The sequence below is a fragment of the Branchiostoma belcheri genome, unplaced genomic scaffold (assembly GCF_001625305.1).
Source record: "Branchiostoma belcheri isolate BF01 breed outbred unplaced genomic scaffold, Haploidv18h27 scaffold2, whole genome shotgun sequence".
Lineage (NCBI taxonomy): Eukaryota > Metazoa > Chordata > Leptocardii > Amphioxiformes > Branchiostomatidae > Branchiostoma > Branchiostoma belcheri.
The window spans coordinates 9,159,252-9,179,672 of NW_017803490.1; the positions used below are offsets into that span (position 1 = coordinate 9,159,252).

Sequence of the window (20,421 nt, forward strand, 5' to 3'; positions counted from 1 at the left end):
TGCGGAGAGGCTGTAGGACTCGGGAGCTATAATAGGTTTAGTAACAAGTTTTTAAAAAAGGCTAGGGTCAGCAGTTTTCAAGGGTCGGTCGCGAAACAGGAAACACAACATTTTTTCCGAGGCCCGGGGCAGGAGAGGCCGCCACGATTGGCCGCCAGGTCCTCCTTCACGCATCATCCATCCATCGGATACGGTTGCCAGGCAACGGCGGAGTTTGCACGACGATAAAACCGGTTTATGGCCCGCTGCTGAACCTCAGGGTTCTGTGATGTACGCATCGGTTAGCGGCAAACGTCAGGCAGTAGAAAGGACCTGAAAGGGTCGGGAAATGTTTTTACACATGGCGGTTTGTCAACAGGCTGGTACTTTTGACGCCCTGTCATGTGGAGGAAACGGTGCCGTTCCTTTGCTTTAAGTGAATGTTTCCAAGATACTCGTATCAGTTTCTTTATGGGGTGTTTGTGTGGCGAAAATTTAGCACAGGAGAATATAAGGTAATATATGTAAAAGTCAGGCAGTAGAAAGGAGCTGAAAGAGTCGGGAAATGTTTTTACACATGGCAGTTTGTCAACAGGCTGGTGCTTTTGATGCCCAGTCATGTGGAGGAAACTGTGTCGTTCCTTTTACTTCAGTTGAATGTTAACAAGTTTCAGTTTCTTTATGTGGTGTTTGTGTAATAGAAATTTAGCACAGGACAATATAAGGTCATATATAGGTAAAAGTCAGGCAGAAGAAAGGACCTGAAAGGGTCGTGAAATGTTTTTACACATGACGGTTTGTCAACAGGCTGGTGCTTTTGACGCCATGTCGTGTGGAGGAAACTGTGTCGTTCATTTTACTTCAGTTGAATGTTAACAGGATTCCCTTTCTTCCTGTGGTGTCTGTGTGATGGAAATTTAGCACTTGATTTAGGAATTCTGTTCCGAGCATATAGTTCAGTATTATAGTAAACGACAGTTAAGTCCAAGTTGTGTCAAAATAATCGTTAATGACAGTTCTTTCACTAGTCAACCAAAATTAAACTTTTACCACCCCTAATTTTATAATTGGCATGCGGTGGAAACGGATTATTTGAAAGACAACAAAACACAATAAACGTCCAAAGGTCGATCTTTGTCTATGAAATATGTTGAGGAAACATTGGTTGCAGCCTCCAGTGTGCAACCGACTGTTATATAGTCACGACAACACGATGAAACCACACTCAACTCTACACCCGATACAAATGTGTTATCTGTCAAACTGTACGTGTTTCAATTCCATTCGGACTATCTTCCCTCGGCATTGTCCATTATTGGGAAATCTGATAGCTTGAGAACCACTAAGACTGTCGTTAAGATCTCGGCAGTTCACTAAAGTTGTCATTAATATTCATACGCTGTGCAATTCCCTCGTTGCAATCGTACCGTTTCTGCCTTAAGCGTTTTAAACATCCGTCTAGAGTGTAACAGTCAGTAGACATTCTCAGACAAGATTTGATATGCGTTATTAACTATACACAAGCCGGCCTGTAGAGACTGGTAACCAGGCTAATCGTAACAAAACGCTATCGCTCAAAACCTCCTGCTTCTTGGGAAGAGAAATTTGTAAGTTCTGACGCAGTTTCACCACATGTAGGCGGCAACGCGAGCGAGTTGATGATGTCCTCCAGCACCTCTGTACAATCATCCGGAGAGACCCACATTTTCAGCGGTGACAACCTTTTCCACACCCCCGCTTGCCTGAACCTAAGATGGATCGTCTCGCCTATTGAAGTGGAAAGATATGTGATTCTGCTCTGAGAGCCTGATTTTCTAGCCTCCACAGCCAAAAACTGAGGGTTTGGGGGTCTTCAGGGTCTTTTGGAGCATTTATGTGCTATTTTCTGATTGCATATAGACAACATAGCCGGCCTGGTTGAATTACCCCCGTTTTTTAGAACTGGGCTAAACAGAAAACATCCGAAGACCACCAAACTCCCAGTTCTATAAGCCTGCTACGGAGGCTACACATTTCCATCAGTGACAAGCTTTTACACACCTCCGGTTGCCTGTACCTAAGATGGATCGTCTCGCCTATTGAAGTGGAAAGATAACCGCTTCAGAGCTGAGAGAAGGATTTTCCTGTCTGACGTCCAGCCGCGAGATCTTGCCTGACCTGCTAGACCTTTCAGCACCACGTTACACAGCAGAGATTTATCCCTCTGACGACGTCAATTATGTACAGGCTGTTGGCAGGCCGTTTTAGGTTGCCACCGGAACTAAAAGCGCTTCACATCGCTTGTGTGTGTGCTGTAGTCTGGATACCAAAACCTTAGGGCCGGCTTTCCTACCCCAGACTGCTACACCTTTCGGCCTCAGTTACACAGCATTGATTTATCCCTCTGACGACGTCAATTATGTACAGGCTGTTGGCAGGCCGGTCTATGTTGCCACCGGAACTAAAAGGCGCTTCACATCGTTCGTCTGTGCTGTAGCCTGGATACCAAACCTTAGGGTCGGCTTAGGGTGATGTGATTTTCCTACCCCAGCCTTCACTGAGCACAGGTGATCCATACCCACGGACCTATATCTAGCCCTGGTACCAAACCTTAGGGGTGTCAACAACCTACATTGCAATATTGACACCCTGAAGCGGGATGCTGGACTCAGGGACATCTCAACACCTGAGCTCCGATCACTGATGGATGACAGAGAGGAGTGGAGGAGAAGGACCCACTGTTTTGCGTGATGACATCCCAGATGTCCACGTTCAAGGTTCAGGGTTCCTACCCCGGTCTTTACTAAGCACAGGCGAGCTATATACCCACGGAGCTATCTCCAGCTGGTTTCCCTTCATCCGCTGGCTTCCTGTATTACGCTTAGTCTTCTGTTGCCGCCGACCCTGGGTACCAAATCTTTGGTCGGCTTGGCGGTGATTTTCCTGCCCGACCTTTACCAACCACAGGCGAGTTATGCCACGGACCTATCTCCAGCTGGTTTCCCTGTATCCGCTGACTTCCTGTATTACCTCAAGTCTTCTACTGCCCAAAGTGTGAGCGAAGAATCCTTAAGCCGTTTGCAGAAAGCTATCTACCACCGGTGCGCGTTAATTGGGGCCTGGTTTGGCGGCCCAAAACGCTCCCAGCGCCGAAGAGAAAGCGCTGAGCTCACGGGGTCTGGTTACCAGGCTACGCGTACTGCTGATGTTACTCATCTACCGTCTGCATCCACCTGGTAAGGGCAGCACATCACCACCGCAGCTGTACGGAAATTTCCTCGGGACGCTTCCCCACCCCCTTCCGACGAGCATCATGCCTCTGTGCGGTCACGGTATGGTTCTAACCATGGTGGAAATCGGGCTATTCGCTACAGTAACGGGGCTCGTCATGACTCTTATAGCATACACCAGATCTCTCAGCCCGTCTGCAGAGTCGATAGACCAAATGATCATGTTTAACCTTAAAATCTTCGGACCGCTGACGCTGAGTATCGGGGGAGTGCTACTGTTACCTGGGTTCTGTATCTGCGCGTTTACGGACTACAGGGACGTGGCGGGGCTGAGATATGACGGGAGCTCCACGCGATCCCACTCGGGCCTGGAAGCGAGTTCTCCCGAAGGCGAGCCCGTGGCAAGGCCCGTTGGAGCGTTTATGGCGGAGTACAGGGAAGCGAGTGGGACGTATAGATCGGGAATGGTGCGGAGCGCCAGCAGCCCTGCTTCAAGGTTTGTACAGCAAATATATGAAATACAGCATTCTAAACCTTCTTAAGGTATATATAGAAATGACCAAAAATACCCATTTTAAAGGAGCACTATAGAGTATTATATATTAGTCAACACTGACAACAAAGACCCCGAAGACCCCAAAAACCCCCAGTTTTTGGCATGCTATGGAGGCTAGGCTTGTTCACTGTAATCTTCACTGTAATCTTCTGATCGATATTCCAGCAATTCCAACACAAGGGCAAACCTGTATTGTGCAGGATTCCGGCTCTACAGAGGCCAATTTTACGCCATATGAAAAAACATTCAATGTAGAACTCATCTCTATATATCATGTATCCACATGTACCTAAACAGTCTGACCATAGCCTCTACCAGGCTTCGGGACGCGGCTGGAAAGAGTAGAAATGGGCCAAATAGAGAGGGATAGAGAGAGAGAGAGAGAGAGATATTTACAATTACCATGTGTACAGAGACTATGGCTGGCTTGTGTTTTCCTTTTAGGAGAAAACCTTTGAACTACCCTGACCCTACGGCAAATCACCATCAATAGTGAAACCTTCATATTCGCGCCGTTGCTAATTTATGACTGTTCACACTTCACACTTTTTTAAATTACCATGTGTGCAGAAACTATGGCTGCCTTGTGTTTTCCTTTTATGAGAAAACCTTTGAACTACCCTGACCCTAAAGCAAATCACTCCAATGTGACCATCAATAATGAAAACTTCATCTTCTCGCCGTTGCTAATTTATGACTGTTCACACTTGGCGCCAGCTGTGACCCGAAGGTTGCCCGTATCGAACGCAAATCTTAATTCCGTACCCGGGTCATGGCGCCGTTCATCATGGTAGGGTTAACTTAAGGCCGCGTCTGACGATCATTACTTATATAGGTTTTTTTTGCGGCATGTATTGGCAAAACGTGATGACTGCACACTCAAGTTACGCTTATATTTATGCCGCCATCAACACATAAGACGATATAAAGACACATAATACATAGGGAAAGCAAGGCACTAATTTAAATAATGAACAAGTGACCAAATATTTCCAAAGACTGAAAGGACTGACATGTTAAAATGTTACAAAAACCGTTGGGAATCTGATGAAAATGTTTGTACATGGAGAAATTCCAACATACGGTCACTGTAAGTAAATTTTTTGGATGACATCCTCCGCAGACTCCAAATCTAATGCGATAGGACGAAAAAAAAAGGTTGCCCGTATCGAACACTGATCTTAATTTCGTACCCAGGTCAGGGCGCCGTTCATCATGGAAGGGTTAACTTAAGGCCGCGCCTGACGAGCATTATTATGTGTAGCCTCCATAGCATGCCAAAAACGGGGGGGTTTGTAGCTTCCACAGCATGCCAAAAACGGGGGGGTTTTGGGGGTTTTCAGGGTCTTTGGGAGCTTTTATGTGCTATTTTCTGATTGCATATAGACAACATAGCCGGCCTGGTTAAATTACCCAAGCTTTTTTTTAGAACTGGAATAATCAGAAAACAGCCGAAGACCACCAAACCCCCAGTTCTATAAGCCTGCTACGGAGGCTAATCAGAAAACAGCCGAAGACCACCAAACCCCCAGTTCTATAAGCCTGCTACGGAGGCTAATCAGAAAACAGCCGAAGACCACCAAACCTCCAGTTCTATAAGCCTGCTACGGAGGCTATATTATGTGTATCTTCGCAGAAAGAAACGTATTGTTTTTATAGTAAAATGTTGAAGAAGGATTACACAGAGATCAAATTTTCAATATATTGATAATAGATTGTAGATAGATTTACAATAGGTTTATAATTACTTTTCTATTGCCGCCTTATTTGACCTTCCACGTATATAAAAATCTACACGGAAAATATTTATAAATGTTGAGTAAATGTACCTCTTGACCCCCCCCCCCAAAAAGAAGCTAAATAAACATGCAAAAGAACATACAGTCTGTTCCTACATCGTAAAAGACAGCCTCACCATAGCATTTATTCCTATTTAACAACAGTAAATATCCAATTGTTTTTCAATTACCAACCTAAATGGGGTTACGCGTATTCCTGTGAATTTTACTGCCTTATGTCTATCCGTGTAAAATCAATGTTAGGCCACATCAAGTACATTTTTTGGATGACATCCTCCGCAGACTCCAAATCTAATGCGATAGGACAAAAAAAGAAACAAAACGGGCCCACCAAAAAAGATTCCAATATTTTCAAATTTTGAGATCATTAGCCTTGATAAACGAGATTTTTTTTTATTCAGCGGCAACATCACGTATGAAGGAATGAAATACAACACTGTAACAAAGTAGAAAAGAAAACATTAACTCATAGCCTTGTCTCCTCTCTTCACATTTATCTGTCATCCACGTTCCGGCATGGCAACAAACATATTAACCCATTTTCGGCATGTTGTCCACTGTCAGAACGCAACAAAATTCCTTGTTTTTTGAAAGTCAATGCGCGCGTTGATGTTATCCATAGAAATTACTTGCTGTGGCCTTAGATGTATGGCAGACGTTCAGTCTCCCAAGTTGGGTTCAATATAAAACCACTCAGCTCCGCTGCACATGTATCCAACATGCTGCAACATGCTGTAACATCGTTTCTGCTATAATTATGTTTGGAAAAGTATTATCTATAACAACCCAATTCCACTGGAGATTGTGAACGCTGAGCGACTTCCAAGTGGCCAAACACTAGACAGATCGCTCAATTTCATACAGAAAGAACCAATTTCTTTAAGTTTTGCTTATCTTTGTGTATTTTAAACCATTCTTAATCATATTCCAAGTTCAAAATCAAAGGTCACACTTATTCAATTTTGTTACCTTAGGGATTGCGATTTAGTAAAAAACAGGGTCAGAATTATCCTATGGCAGCATATAAGTCTGTTCTGCCACTTTTGATTCAAACAAACCAGTCAACACTGTTACATCTGTTCAGATTGCTGTAACAGCATGTCTGCTATAATTATGTTTGTAGAAGCACCATCCATAACAACCCAATTCCACTAGAGACTGGGAACGCCAAGCGACTTCTAAGAACTTCTAAAACATGAGGCAGATCAATTTTATACATAAAGAACCAATTTCTTGTGCTTATTTTTGTGTCTTTTAAATCATTCTTAAACATCATATTCCAAATACAAAATTAAAGGTCGCACAAATCAAATTTTGGTACCTCAGCGATTGCCTTTCAGTAAAAGAAGGGTATACAGTAATTATCAAATGGCAGCATATACTAGTACGTCTTTTTCTTTCTTTCTCCTTTCTTTATTCAAATTGCAACGGCAATACACGAGGGGCACTTGTCTATTTCTGCTAAATTTGCTTCAAATTAATCACTGAACACTGCAATGTGACATCTACAGTATCTGGTAAAAGAAAGGCATCATTCTCTTATGGCAGCATATGCGTCTGTTTCTGACAACGTTAATTCAAATAAACCACTCAAAACTGTGACATCTATTCAGCCTGCTCTAGCACGTCTGTTGCAATTATACTTGAGAGAAGCACTAACCAACATAACCCTCATGCATGAGTAGCGTGCGCCTATTTTTGTCTCCCACGCTGGGATTGAGTTCGGAGAAAATAATTCTCACGTGGCACTAAAAATGTCGGCGAGAGAATATTATGGATGTGTTGGGATTTGGCTTCTTGGAAAAGAGATTTCTAGGGTCATAGTCAATGATAGGAGGGGATTTCAGTCGCTTGTAGTTACCAGTGGGTTTTCCTAAGGGGTTATGGAGATTAGATTTCATGAGCATGAATAACATGCATAGTGGGTCATGAACTATATATGTATTAGGTTTTGCTATTCTCATGCTCACAGAAGTGTCTGTAACATTGTGTCATGTTGTAATGTTATTGTTTGTGTAATTGTTCATGGAAAATATGTATGTATGTGACTGTGTGTATGTGTGTGTGTATGTATGTATTGGTGCGTGTGTGTGTGTATGTGTGCGTTTGTGTGTGTGTTTGTGTCTGTGTCTGTGTGTGTGCGTGTGTGTGTGTGTGTGTGTGTGTGTGTGTGTGTGTGTGTGTGTGTGTGTGTGTGTGTGTGTGTGTGTGTGTGCCTGTGTGTGTGTGTGTGTGTGTGTGTGTGTGTGTGTGTGTGTGTGTGTGTGTGTGTGTGTGTGTGTGTGTGTGTGTGTGTGTGTGTGTGTGTGTGTGTGTGTTGTGTGTGTGTGTGTGTGTGTGTGTGTGTGTGTGTGTGTGTGTGTGTGTGTGTGTGTGTGTGTGTGTGTGTGTGTGTGTGTGTGTGTGTGTGTGTGTGTGTGTGTGTGTGTGTGTGTGTGTGTGTGTGTGTGTGTGTGTGTGTGTGTGTGTGTGTATGTGTGTGTATGTGTGTGTGTGTGTGTATGTGTGTGTGTGAGTGTGTGTGTGTTTCTGCACTGTAGTTTTGAGTAGTACTTAAGTTGCTGAAAATTTACCCATAATTCCGTTTTCCCAGCACGAGAGAAACCACGCCTCACGGTTCCCATGACAACCTGATCAGACACGCGCATGCGCAGCAGCAGAGGGACCGGGGACACTTCTACCTGATCTTCAACCACCACCCTCCGCCTCCCTACGCGGCCGTCACGGCGCATGCGCGGAACGATCACGTGATGTGTGACGTCAGGAGCGAGGGCAGGACGCCCAGCACCAGCAGGATGACGTCACGGGACCTGCCGCCATCTTATGAGGACGTCATGAAGGTGCATGCGCAAGTCAGACGGGTCGAAGACGTCTGAAATATTGAGAAACTACCGACTGAATCCGAAAAAATAAGACGCTACCGTTGCAAACTGTAAAAATCAATGAAATATCAATGTATTACAACCATCCCTCAACAGAGACGGGGGGCGCCACAGACTTTCTGCAACCTATGATCCACTGCTCACGGAGTCACGTGTGTTATCTGCGTGACGTCACGGAAGGGGTGGATTGTTCATTCCTGTACAAAGACTGGAGTTGTACAGTCAAAAATTTTGGGTGAGTCCAATTTCTTGTTTTGGAAATTACAGTTTAAACTTGCTTCATAAATATCAATGAAATAATCTATGAAATAATTTGCAAATGATATTTGTAAACAGTTCATGTTTTGTGGCAACGGTTTTATGTACATAACTTCAGCTATGCAGATGACGCAATATGTATAAAGAACACTGCGTTATTTTTCAAGAAGTAAAAAAATGCTCTGAACCAATAATTCCTTATATCAGAGTTCTGGTTGTTCAATGTTTATATTAACCGGAGTTTGAATAATAATATGCAGCAACAAAATACATGGTTGAAGAATGTATCAGTTTCTGTAGTCTGTGATTATTTCTTTGTTTCATCCTCAACTTGCTAGTCTCACACATACACACACACGCACAAACACACACGCACATACACACACTAACACACACAAACGCGCGCGTGCACACACACATACATACACACAAACACACAAACACTTGGCAAAGTTAAGAAAAACAGTCAATTTCTAAAATAGTTCAATGTTTAAAAAGTAACAAGTATCTAGATTTAGGAAGAGAAAAATTCGTATACATCAACAAAGTTAAGACATCCATTTACCATCGTTTTAAAGGTTTTAATGCCACCTGCAATTTTAGTACAAGAAATATGTACATCTTCATTATAATCAATGCAAAACGTAGCTAATTTGAGAAAGTTTCATTTCCCAAGCGTTACAGTGTTCATTATACGGCCTGCACGTTACTTAGTAAAATTTCTTTTCTTTAGCAGCACCAGGTGAAAAATAACGCAAAACATTCCATGAAAGGAACTTCTCTAAAAAACAAAACCATTTTCTAAAACGTGCGCCACATTTTTTTCTTTACGTTTTTTTTTCAATATTATATCTAAAGTTAACATTTTTAAAGTATCATTAGTGGAATACTTTCAGAAGGCACAACTTGTTATTGTACAACTAAACAGTGTCATAGTTTGACGTCACTCTGAATGGAAGCGTCTGATTGGTTAAGCAGCCAGCACTTAAACCTTGCTTTAGTTATCGCGAAAATCAATTATGCAAAAAAAGAATTCTGAAAAAAAGGCAAATGAACACCCTGTACTGGATACGCGTAAACTATCCAGAACCGAAGCACAGTTCTGGATGGGGAACGGTTCTGGATAGAACTTTGTTCGACGTTTGCAAGACCGTCTGAAATACACCATCTGAGTTTCATGGTGCTTTCCACCTCCTTAAAACAAAAAAAAAATCCTCAATGCTTGTTCTCCTGCCTTGTAAAAAAATGAAGAACCTGACTGAGGCAAACAGTTAATTATAGGTGCATCTCAAAGATCGTCTTCTTCTTCCCTGTTGTCCAGTTTGCTGTATTTTGAACTCCTGGGACCGGGTGGTTTGTCCGACTCTCGCGATAACTGATCGTAGCCGTTCTTGTTGCCATGGAGATGATCGTAGCCAATCCCCTGCTTCCTACTATTATCCGCGTCGTGCAGATGATCGTAGCCGAGTTGTGATTGGTTGTTGGGGCTGGCTGTCGCCATGGGAACGGCGTATCCATCGGCGTCTTCTTCGAGTTCTTCAGCGCGCGTTGCTATGGGAACCTCGTACCCGTCCGCGTCACTTCCGGCCGTGCCGTGCCCGGAGTCACGTGACGCGGTTGCCATGGTTTCGTCGTAACCCTCCGCCAATGGGAGCGCGTCGCCGGCGACATCAAAGGTGAAGTTCCCGCCTTTTTCGTTAGTATCGTCCAGCAGGCTGACTTGAGCATAGGGCGGAGTGCGCTTGGCGGGAAACTTCGGCCTGGGGCTGAAGATGTACACATTGGCTGAACAGTCACGACCCCTAGCGGCGGATCCTGCATCTCCACCTCCCGCGGCATCATCCAAACGCAACTCGCCATCGCCGACCTTCGCGATGCTCTCGTCAATCTCCGCGTATCCCGGGTCCGAATACTCGTCGTACGTTCTGCTGCGGTCTTCAAAGAACACGTCATCGGGGCCGCCCGACCAGTCTTTGCCGCTCGGGGAGCGAGGTGGGGAGGGGGGCACAAACTTCGGCGGACCGGCATGCCTCGCGGGAGGTGGGGAGGGGGGCACGAATTTCGGCGGACCGGCATGCCTTGCGGCAGGTGGGGAGGGGGCACGAATTTCGGCGGACCGGCGTGCCTCGCGGCAGGTGGGGAGGGGGGCACGAACTTTGGCGGGCCGGTGTGTCTCGGTGACTCCACCCCTGGACTCGTCGCTCCGTCTAGCAGTGGCTGTTTCAAGTCACCCCCGGAGTAGCAGTTGTCGGGCGTTGCCCCGCGGTTGCTAGACATGGCGGCCAACGCGGTGAACTCTGCCCTCTGACCGTAGTTGGGGTTCATGAGGCTGGTTCGGTCCTCACCATTTCGGAAGATGACGATGTCGGGACGCGCTCCCGGATTGGCCAGGGTTTCCGCAACCTGTGGTCTGGAACAGGAGAAACAAGAAATGAAATATGAGAGAAAAAAGGCAAACGAACACCCTAGGCCTGTAAATACAACGTATTTATGTGAACAAAAACGTCAAAGATGATTTCCAGCCAAGTTATTACTCTCCAAGCAGAGGTTTGGGTTTTGGCTTATTTTGGGTGTTTTGAGGCTTTTTATAGGGTTTTCTTTTTTGCACTGAAATTTTTTACACCTTCCCAAACCTCGTCTTGGAGAATACGAGGCTATGACAGAAACGAAAGCCTTAAAGTTTATTGTATTGTATATATACAGAGATGCTAAGGTGGAACTTACGGTCGCTTCCTTCTCCTCCAATAGCAGCAGAAGCACCATAGCAACAGCATGGTAACTATGGCAACGCAGGCCAGGGTCCCGCCCACGATGGCTCCGACCAATGGCGGCCTCTCGCTAGGCATGATGGTCAGGCCGGGCGGGGTGGTCGGAGTCTGAGGTGTTTCGGTAGGGCCAACTGTGGAGGGTCACAAGGGGGTTTTTCAGTATCCGTACGTCAGACAAGATAACTACACGTGAGTGTCACTCATCTAAAATAATGGACGAAACCACCGGCAATTCGAGGGGGTGCACATATCTAAGATCACACAATGTATGAAGAATTTATCATAACTATCAACGGCATTTGACACAACATATTACATGCTCTAGAAGATAGACACAATGACCATCTATGAGGGAACAAGATTAAGGCAATAAGTTCAGCAACCTGGAAAAGGCGTTTAACTACATGTACTGTATCATGTGGAACTCGCTGTCACCATGTTCAGTAAGGACATTCTCACTCGATAAATTTTATATAAGAAGTTCAACAGTGGATTCCCCATGTATGATACAAAGACAATAGATAGAAAAATAGTTAATCCAGGTGAACCTACCTCCCGTGTTCGCAGTGGCTTTTGTGTTACTTGCGATCGTGCTGACCAACACAGGTGGTGCCTCTGTTGGGCAAACTGGGAAAACAAAGATGGCGGCGCCCATTATGCGCGAACGAAAACAATACATTTTTTGCTCACACGAGACCTTAACTATACAGTATAAAATTTAAAAAATGCATAGAAATTAAAAAAGGAAGGTGTTGGCCCTTCTCAATCTTCCCTCTCAACGTAGAAAAAAGCTCATCATGTTTACCTCCGCAAAATGAAAACATATTATTTTTTGATCTGTTTCTTCTTTCTCTTCTTCTGTTTCAAAAACAAAAGGTCAATGACCAGAACCAGACGTCTGTCACCATGGTAACTGGTGTTGGATTACACTATGTTGCAATTTTATAGCAGGAGGGATTTGGACTCCTGTCACCATATGTATTTGAGTGAGAATTAACAGAGCAGACCATATGTGAACTTCAAGGTTGATACAAATGTATTATGCATTTGCTTTGCAAATGTTACCTTTCTAGTTATTTTTCCCTCTTTTTGAAAAAAAGTTTTTAGAAAAATTTTGTAGAAAAAATTTTTTGGAAAAAAATTTCCTTTTTTTAGAAAAAAATTTGGAGAAAAAAATTTGTAGAAATTTTTTTAGAAAAGATTTTTTAGAAAATTTTTTTTGAAAAAAATTTTGTAAAAAAATTTTTGCTATTGAAGGAGAGGAGCTTTCTACCTGGAGTTCTGCTGGCATTATAGGTGATCCGCCATCCCGTGTTGCTCTGCGTGTTTCCGTCTGTGAAAAAACGGATGTCGATGTGCCTGCCGGCGTAGTAGAAACACTTCGGGATCTGTGTACCACAGAAATCTGAAGACAAGAAAGGACAACTTCTTAAAGATCAGGCAATTGAAATTCATGTAGATCTTTAGTTTCTGATATTCATATGAGCTTACTTATACTAATAACGTATTTAGCAACACGTTATAAGTATGGAATGAATTATCTAGTCGTCCTGGTAATAAGATACACCAATGAACAGTTACTCAAGCAACTGCATATGATTTTGGAAACGGTCAGACGTCTCAGGTAGCAACTGTCACTGACGAAAGGTAGTGGTCGCTACCTCAAACCATATGCAGTTGCTTGAGTAACTGTTCTTGTTTGGCGTAGACAATCTTTTATTTGTAGATACGGCCTTTCCTTACTTCCGTATTCGCTCCTGTCCGGCCCCAGGTCCGGGAAGTGCACGATGAAGGCGTCTCTGCAGCCCACGCCCCCTTGCGGCTGCAGATCGAAGTGCTCCACCATCACCACAGGGTAGAAACCATCCTCGGTCTAAAGAGGAAAATATTATATGACCGGTTTATCGAACTTCCAAAAGGTACAGTAGCTCAGAAGCCCTTGACATGGGCACTGAATTGTCTTTCACAAGGGTACAACTTACTCTCCAAGCAGAGGTTGTGGGGGAATGATCGTTAGCTTTTAATATATGGCCGGGTTTTTTTTTTGTCGCTACCCCCACCAACGGTGGCCGCGGACCTTCTATGGCTAATGGATACTGCCTGGCCTAATTGATACTGTCTTTTTGCCACCGAAAGGGATCTGCTTGGAAATTAGGTACAACTACTTCTAATCACTAGTCCACTAAAATCTCAAACCACATAAAATCGCTTACCCTTTGCAGCGTAATTCGAGCGTAAGTCACTCATACGATCTTCAACAACCGTCATGGCAATAGATTGTAATAGAATGGTGTAACTGGTCAATGATGAAAGTTTATTGCAAATACATGCCCGAGGGCTAATTGCAGTTACAAACAACATAAGAAAGAAAATACAGTGGTATGTGAGACTATATCTACGTCTAGCATTATACTGTATTCTACAACATACATGGTACTAGTTTTACTGGGTTTGACTTCTTCTTTTTAGGCAATGGAAGACGAATTTACCCACTTCTTTTATAATATGTGGGTTGTCTGGTATGTCAATAGACTTACAAAACGCTATGCCTTTCACTTTATATATACTGTGTCTTCTATCAATATTGCATGGCTTGTAGTGGCTTGTAGTAAGTTGTACTGAATGTCATCCTTATATACGCGAAGACGAATTTAAGAGAGACCTTATGCCGAAGTTACTGGTTTTGCACAGGCGCAGTACGTTCTGCCGACGTGTTTGACTCTTTTAAGTTTAACCAACCAAAATGGCGGCTATGACGTCACGTGTAAAATGTCTCACCGATAGTCTCCACAGGCAGTCCAGATATGTCGGATAGGTCACGTGATCTGAGAAGAACGGTGACGTCAGGACGCCCCCAGCGACTGTCACCGGTACTACCTCAGGGTGGCTCATCTTAATACAGGCCGGGGGAAGACCTGGGGGGAACGAAACCAAAAAAATCAATTTATGATCTTATTATCACTGTGAAATATTGGACACTGAACAAGACTATATCCTGAGAGGGGTGAAAGAGACTATATACATCAGGGCCCATCACCCTTCAGTTAACCGCGACGGGGGCAGATATTGCCTATGACCCAGTGTTGACGTCACACTTCAAAGAAGCCACGTGACAAGCCTCACTGGGTCAGTCTACTGAGGAAGACCAGAGTGACTGGTCAAAAGCTCTAAGTGAGAGAACTGCTTTGTGTTGGATCTTAAGTTTCAACTTGTCATAATCGTTCTTATTTGACCCTCCCCTTCCTATTATATAATCTCTCTATATATACGCTACTGATTAAAATAACGTTTGTTTATAATTGGGCCGTTTAAGGCAAATTCATGCCCGAGGGCTACTTGCAAAGACATAGGAAATGATAAAATAATAGTACGAAGTAAAATGACCATAAAACTATAATATTACAAGGGAGTGCTTCTAATATATTCATTGTTGATCACTTTTCCTGTGTAATGTCAGGCATCGTTGGTGGCCGCTGTACCGGCTTCGCAGTCAATATTCTGACGGAAGAGCGTGTGTTTCCCGCCGGTTCAGAGCAGCCAACCGGGCTGAATAAATAGTAGAAATCGGCATAAACAGGAATAAATTAGTCAGAGGAGTTGGCCGTCCATAGAGGGTCCGTGTAGGCAAATTATATTTCTTTTTAGGCCGATTTCTACTATTTATTTAGCCTGCAAACGAGTCTGGTGGAGACTTAAGGTTCGGAGCAACCCACCAGACCGGTAGTGTTTACCCCAAATACGACAGAGACACCTGCAGCCGATTCTATCTCACTAATAAACAAACTGAAAGGAAGAGCGCTACGATTTTTGACATTATCAGTCTCAATGATAACTGTGTACGTAAACAAACATGTGACACCTGTTGTGGAAGAGACCAGGACGATTTTTCACTATGCAGTACCCCCGAACCGTACCCTTGATTTTATAACGCACGGTGCAAAAGCATGAAAACACAAATCGCACAACAAAAATCTTTCTTCGTCTACGAACTTCAATGAGTAATGTTTCAAACATTTGGACGCTCAACTAGCGGAAACCGGGTGTTTCTGAGTGAAAGTTCATCCTTGTCAGTTCTAAGAGTATTAGTCTTGACAAGCGGTCTGGTATCACGCACGGGTGACTACAGCAGACGCGCTGCGTGATGAGGTGAGGTTTTACCAACACACGGGCCACATTCTTCTGTCACAAGTTTGTTTCCTGTGTCATGGGTCTTTTGTTTGTTTAGTCTTCATCCGAGTGATAAAATAAGCCTGCAGCAAAGAGACACTTGAGCTTTTTCTCGTTTACAGAGATGCTCCTTTTCACGGCAGAAAAAATAACGATCTCCCCAACATCTGCTTGGAGTTAAACGTTGACCTCTGTCCCAATTTGAACTGGATTCCCGCCAAATCGGGAAAATGAGGCCAAACTTGGAACCGTGTCAATGGTTCAGTCACGCCCGACAGGGTAACCTTTAACCTTTCTCCGTGTACGACCATAGCATGATAATACATGGGTGATCAACGAATGAATGACGACATTTATTGCACATTTTGTCACACTGGGCTACGCACGGGTCACAACAAAACAAGATGAACAGATACAGTTAACGGATACACATAGAAACTATCGTTATAACTTATACAAATTCAACTTCTCCTTGCTTTTCAGTTATTGTAGAATAAAAGAACAGCTATGTTTCTCGATGGATGGTTTGTCTAATTGCATTAGGAATATTTTCTACAGTGCTTTAAGTGTATGAAATAGGGAAATAGGTTTTGTACAAACCTATAATACAGTTATTTTTTTTATCTTAACCGGCGTTGTTTAAGTCTGTTGGAGACTAAATTCGTGCTTGGTACAGCCAGACACGGCCCTGAAGTCTTTATTGAACCCAAACTGACAAATTTCTGGAGGAACTAGCTAACTTTTACTACAATTTTTCAATCGGCGTTGTTTAAGTCTGTTGGAGACTAAATTCGTGCTTGGCACAGTCAGACACGACCCTGAAGTCTTTATTAAACCCAAACTACTGACGATGAGTCAGGGTAGAAACACGCGCGACGCGGGGTGAAATATTGGTTATGCATTAACTAAACAGATGTTGACAGGATTAGCTATAGGGTCTGTCCGGGGGTTCGGCCGGCGACATGGGAGCGCCCTGAATGGAACCCAGGATACCGGTCTGTGGTATTAACGGCAAATTTAGCCAAATGGGGAGAATATTTGGCGAGGAAAGTTTGGCCTCCGAAGGGTATTATTTCCTTGTACTTGGGAATGCTTCTGTATCTGTATCTGCATCAGCATAGCCGGTATAACCGCCCTTCGGCGTAACACACCAGCTTAATAGCTCCTCTAGGGATTTGTTTTGAAAATCTTCACCAATTTCAAAGATTCCGGTGTCCCTTACAAAAGACACCGTAACTGTTACAAGGTATTAATTAAAAGCTCATGCGCTAAAGGTGAGCGGTTACCCCAAAGGATATATCTATTAATACCGTTTTCCTGTGTCTAACGTATCAAATGCTTACTGACTTACTCATCACCTACTAAAAATGATTCAAACAACGGTTTTAACCCTACAACCAACTAAAAAACTAAAATAAGGTGCACAAAACTTTGGACGGTAGTAAAATCTAACCCTACTAGTATTTGCTGACAACAAATACGAGGCATCGTAATAGTTACAGTTTGTTGACACGAACTCTTTCTTTAAAAGGACCACCTGGTCCCAGGTAATGTTACGTCAATAAACAGTGGGATGGTCTGAAATATGTACGGTACCACATGGGTGAAATTCCTGATCTCTAACGTAGGGTAAAGAAGTTTTCTTAGATACTCTAATAGACAAGGATTGGTGGTATATTTATTGTGATGGGCTGAGGTGTGACAAGTTGTCAAGTATAACCCTCCAACACCGCGTGCCTGTGAAGCTACTGTGTCAGTAACGTTATTGTAGCCCGGTATCCAGTAGCCTGGGTGCCAGACTGTTTTCAGGGCCTACACTGGTCGGTTCCTCGGCTCCAGGGCCAACATGCCCCAAGGAAATTATACCACAGCCCCCCTCACAGGCTAATACTGGGGCTAGCCTGGTATCCAGTCTTACGCGATTGGGGCTGGTGGGGTGTTCAGGCAGGCTGTGTCTTCGGGGGCTCTAATAGCTTTCCCCGCCCAGTACAACAGGCCGTCCCGGTAGGAGTGTTACGCTAATAAGAGACAGTATGCTTGGGGACTGCTAATCAATCTCTCGTGAAATACACACCGGGAAACCTAGCTGAGGCGGGCGGGGAAGAGTTCATGCGGTCCCGAGGAAAACCCGCCCCTACCACGAAAGACTGGATACCAGGCTATACAGTAGAGGTGGTTGTACCAGTAGACTATTAGTATAATTACGGATATAAAGTTACAGTCAGCCAAATCGCCCGCATGTGCACACCACGAAAAACACGCTTCACCGAGTAACAAAACAAACAGCGAACAAATTTCGTCTCTAGGATAAAGACGAGTTTCTTTGTCTAAGAACAGCTTCGGGCTAAAGTCACGCATGAACGGGCCACTACGTGCCCTTCAAATGGTAACCTCAAGGTCAAATAGTTGCCCTGTGTGTAGAACTCGCCCCTACATTTTGGGGTGAAATTGACTCTAGAAACCCATATATTTGAGGAATACAACTCCTTGCAAGGGCAAAACATTCGGCGCAACATTGCCAACTTTACTTAAAACTTGAGTGGAGTATGTGTAGAATTAAATACCCTCCGTAGCAGGCTTATAGAACTGGGGGTTTGGTGGTCTTCGGCTGTTTTCTGATTAGCCTCCATAGCAGGCTTATAGAACTGGGGGTTTGGTGGTCTTCGGCTGTTTTCTGATTAGCCCAGTTCTAAAAAAACGGGGGTAATTCAACCAGGCCGTCTATGTTGTCTATATGCAATCAGAAAATAGCACATAAAAGATCCCAAAGACCCTGAAGACCCCCAAACCCCCCAGTTTTTGGCATACTATGGAGACTAAGAATTTGAGGGGATTGGCATTGAAAGTCTACAGTAACGTTGTGTACCACACAGCTGTCCTACAGTATATGCCGTGTGTGTTTACTAGTATTTTGATCTATGCTTATTCTGATACAAGCCATTTGCATGCTATCACAGGTTTACAAAATGGTTTAGAGGTCTAGGAGTACAGTATGTGTAGTTCATAAACAGTCGAGCAGGCCCAATCTACACACCAAATAGATGCACATGTACCTCCATTCATATGATAAACAATTTGGACTACAGAGGGTACGGAAGCGATCTACCCACCACAATTATTCCACTGAATGCAGTATTATAATTCCCTAATCCTTTGAACAATACTAGTTCTGTGTCTGTGTATGTGTATGTGTGAAACAGGAATAACCGCCCCTCCCCTCTACTTAACACACCAGCTTCACAGGCACGTAGCAGCGCTTAGTTACATTACAGTAGACGGTATGTCACTCCTATTATTGATGCAAGTAGACAAGTCCTGCAACTCAAAGTTGGTGTGACAACTTGAGAAATTGGCCCTTACTGAATTTCATGATAGTAAATCTACTACTCTAGTATTGGTTTTGTTAGTCTCTGGGGCTTCAAAACATACCAGTTTCACAGACACGTAGCAGATTTTACAGTGTCACTCCTATTTTAATAGCAAGTCTACATAACCTTGCATATATAAATCTAAGTTTGTTCCAAAACTGCGAAATTGGTCCATTTCTGAATTTCAGGATAGTAGATTTTCTACTCTAGTATCATTTTTGTCATCGCCTGGGGCTTCAGAGAGGTCAGGGGTCGCTAGCCTCCTATGCAGGCCCCGCGGCGGTGGGAAGAGTTTTTAGTTAAACGCGTTATTTTAATAATATAGCCGGCCATCCTACATAGCCGCCGAGAGAAGGTTCCACCATATTAAAATAACCCGTTAAAAACTCTTCCCCACCGTCGCTGGGCCTGCACAGGAGGCTAAGGGGTCGCGCTAACTCAGTCAAGCTCAGTTCGCAAAGATAAGAAAACAAACTACCTGTTGATTGCGCTGCTGCGGGAATCGAACCAGCGACCCCCAGTAGCAGACACGTCGCCCAGACGGTCCAGGGTTCCATCCTCAGTGTCCTTAGGGACCCATGGTTGGCTTAAAGTCGGGAAAGAGTCGCCGGAAAGCCAGGTGGGAAGGAACGGGGATTCGGGAGCCCAAGGCGGAAGTGACAAGCGACAATTGGGGTCACTTCGCGACAAGGGGTCACGTCACTGGGGACTGCGCTTCGGGACAAAATCGCTAGATGTCGCTTCCACAGGGAATGTATCTGTATCTGTTTTGCCGGTATAACCGCCTTTCGGCGTAACACACCAGCTTGAAAGGCACGCGGCGCGGCGGCAGCTGGCTACATTTTACACCGATCGGCTTGTTACAAGTAACCCTTGTTAAGGCAATGTTTATGGGTAATGGGGTTATCTTTATCATCAAGAAGTCTCAGGTGTTTTCAGGCAATATTTGGTGGCGGAGGGACAATTGTTTGCTTAGAGCTTTTAATGAAGAAAAAAGTATCAACGATTCAAGACTTTAACGCAATGTTTTGGGGCTATTATCTGCTCTTTTAATGAAGAGTTGCAAGGAACAGGGGTTCGAAGCCCATATTAGGGAGTTGGCTACTATTTGCTTAGGGCATCTTTATCAGCGTTTCAAGGAAAACAAATTTTAAGGCAATATTTAAGGGGGAATTATCTGGTTAGAACCTATCATAGTGGAGAAAAGGTTTTAATTTAAGGCGACATTTAAGGGGGGACTTCTCGGAAATTATCAGTCTAGACACGGAGTTTTAAGGCGATATTTAAGGGGAAAATATCTAGTTAGAACCATATATATGCATAGTCAAGATATGGAAGTGTTAAGGCAATATTTAAGGAGGGTTATCACAGTTGAGATATGAAAGTTTTAAGGCGATATTTAAGGGAGCAATTTCTTAGAAGAGGCAATATTTGA

General features: G+C 43.9%; 2 protein-coding genes across 2 annotated transcripts; one reads left to right on the forward strand and one right to left on the reverse strand.

Annotated features, from left to right (window-relative positions):
* The first annotated feature begins 3,304 nt into the window (after positions 1–3,304).
* On the forward strand, positions 3,305–8,419 carry LOC109468528. Its single transcript, XM_019766771.1, has 2 exons — positions 3,305–3,684; positions 8,137–8,419. The coding sequence occupies exons 1-2, from the start codon at positions 3,305–3,307 to the stop codon at positions 8,417–8,419; spliced, it is 663 nt and encodes a 220-aa protein (XP_019622330.1).
* Positions 8,420–9,256: 837 nt separating this feature from the next.
* Positions 9,257–19,660, reverse strand: LOC109468835. The gene is made up of 7 exons (XM_019767175.1): positions 19,465–19,660; positions 14,230–14,366; positions 13,195–13,324; positions 12,725–12,856; positions 12,004–12,078; positions 11,408–11,582; positions 9,257–11,093 (listed from the first exon to the last, which is right to left on the reverse strand). Exons 1-7 carry the CDS (start codon positions 19,541–19,543, stop codon positions 10,235–10,237), a joined length of 1,587 nt encoding a protein of 528 aa, XP_019622734.1. The 5' UTR covers positions 19,544–19,660; the 3' UTR covers positions 9,257–10,234.
* Between the last annotated feature and the right edge of the window lie 761 nt (positions 19,661–20,421).

Bases quoted from the DNA above. Each gene is read 5' to 3' on its own strand.
- LOC109468528 (XM_019766771.1), top strand. From the start codon at position 3,305: ATGGTGGAAATCGGGCTATTCGCTACAGTAACGGGGCTCGTCATGACT. The intron at 3,685-8,136 runs GTTTGTACAGCA...CCGTTTTCCCAG, and splicing joins GCCAGCAGCCCTGCTTCAAG to CACGAGAGAAACCACGCCTC.
- LOC109468835 (XM_019767175.1), bottom strand. From the start codon at position 19,543: ATGGAACCCTGGACCGTCTGGGCGACGTGTCTGCTACTGGGGGTCGCT. The intron at 13,325-14,229 runs GTGAGACATTTT...TTTCCTCTTTAG, and splicing joins ACTGCCTGTGGAGACTATCG to ACCGAGGATGGTTTCTACCC. The intron at 11,094-11,407 runs GTAAGTTCCACC...CTCCTGTTCCAG, and splicing joins TGGAGGAGAAGGAAGCGACC to ACCACAGGTTGCGGAAACCC.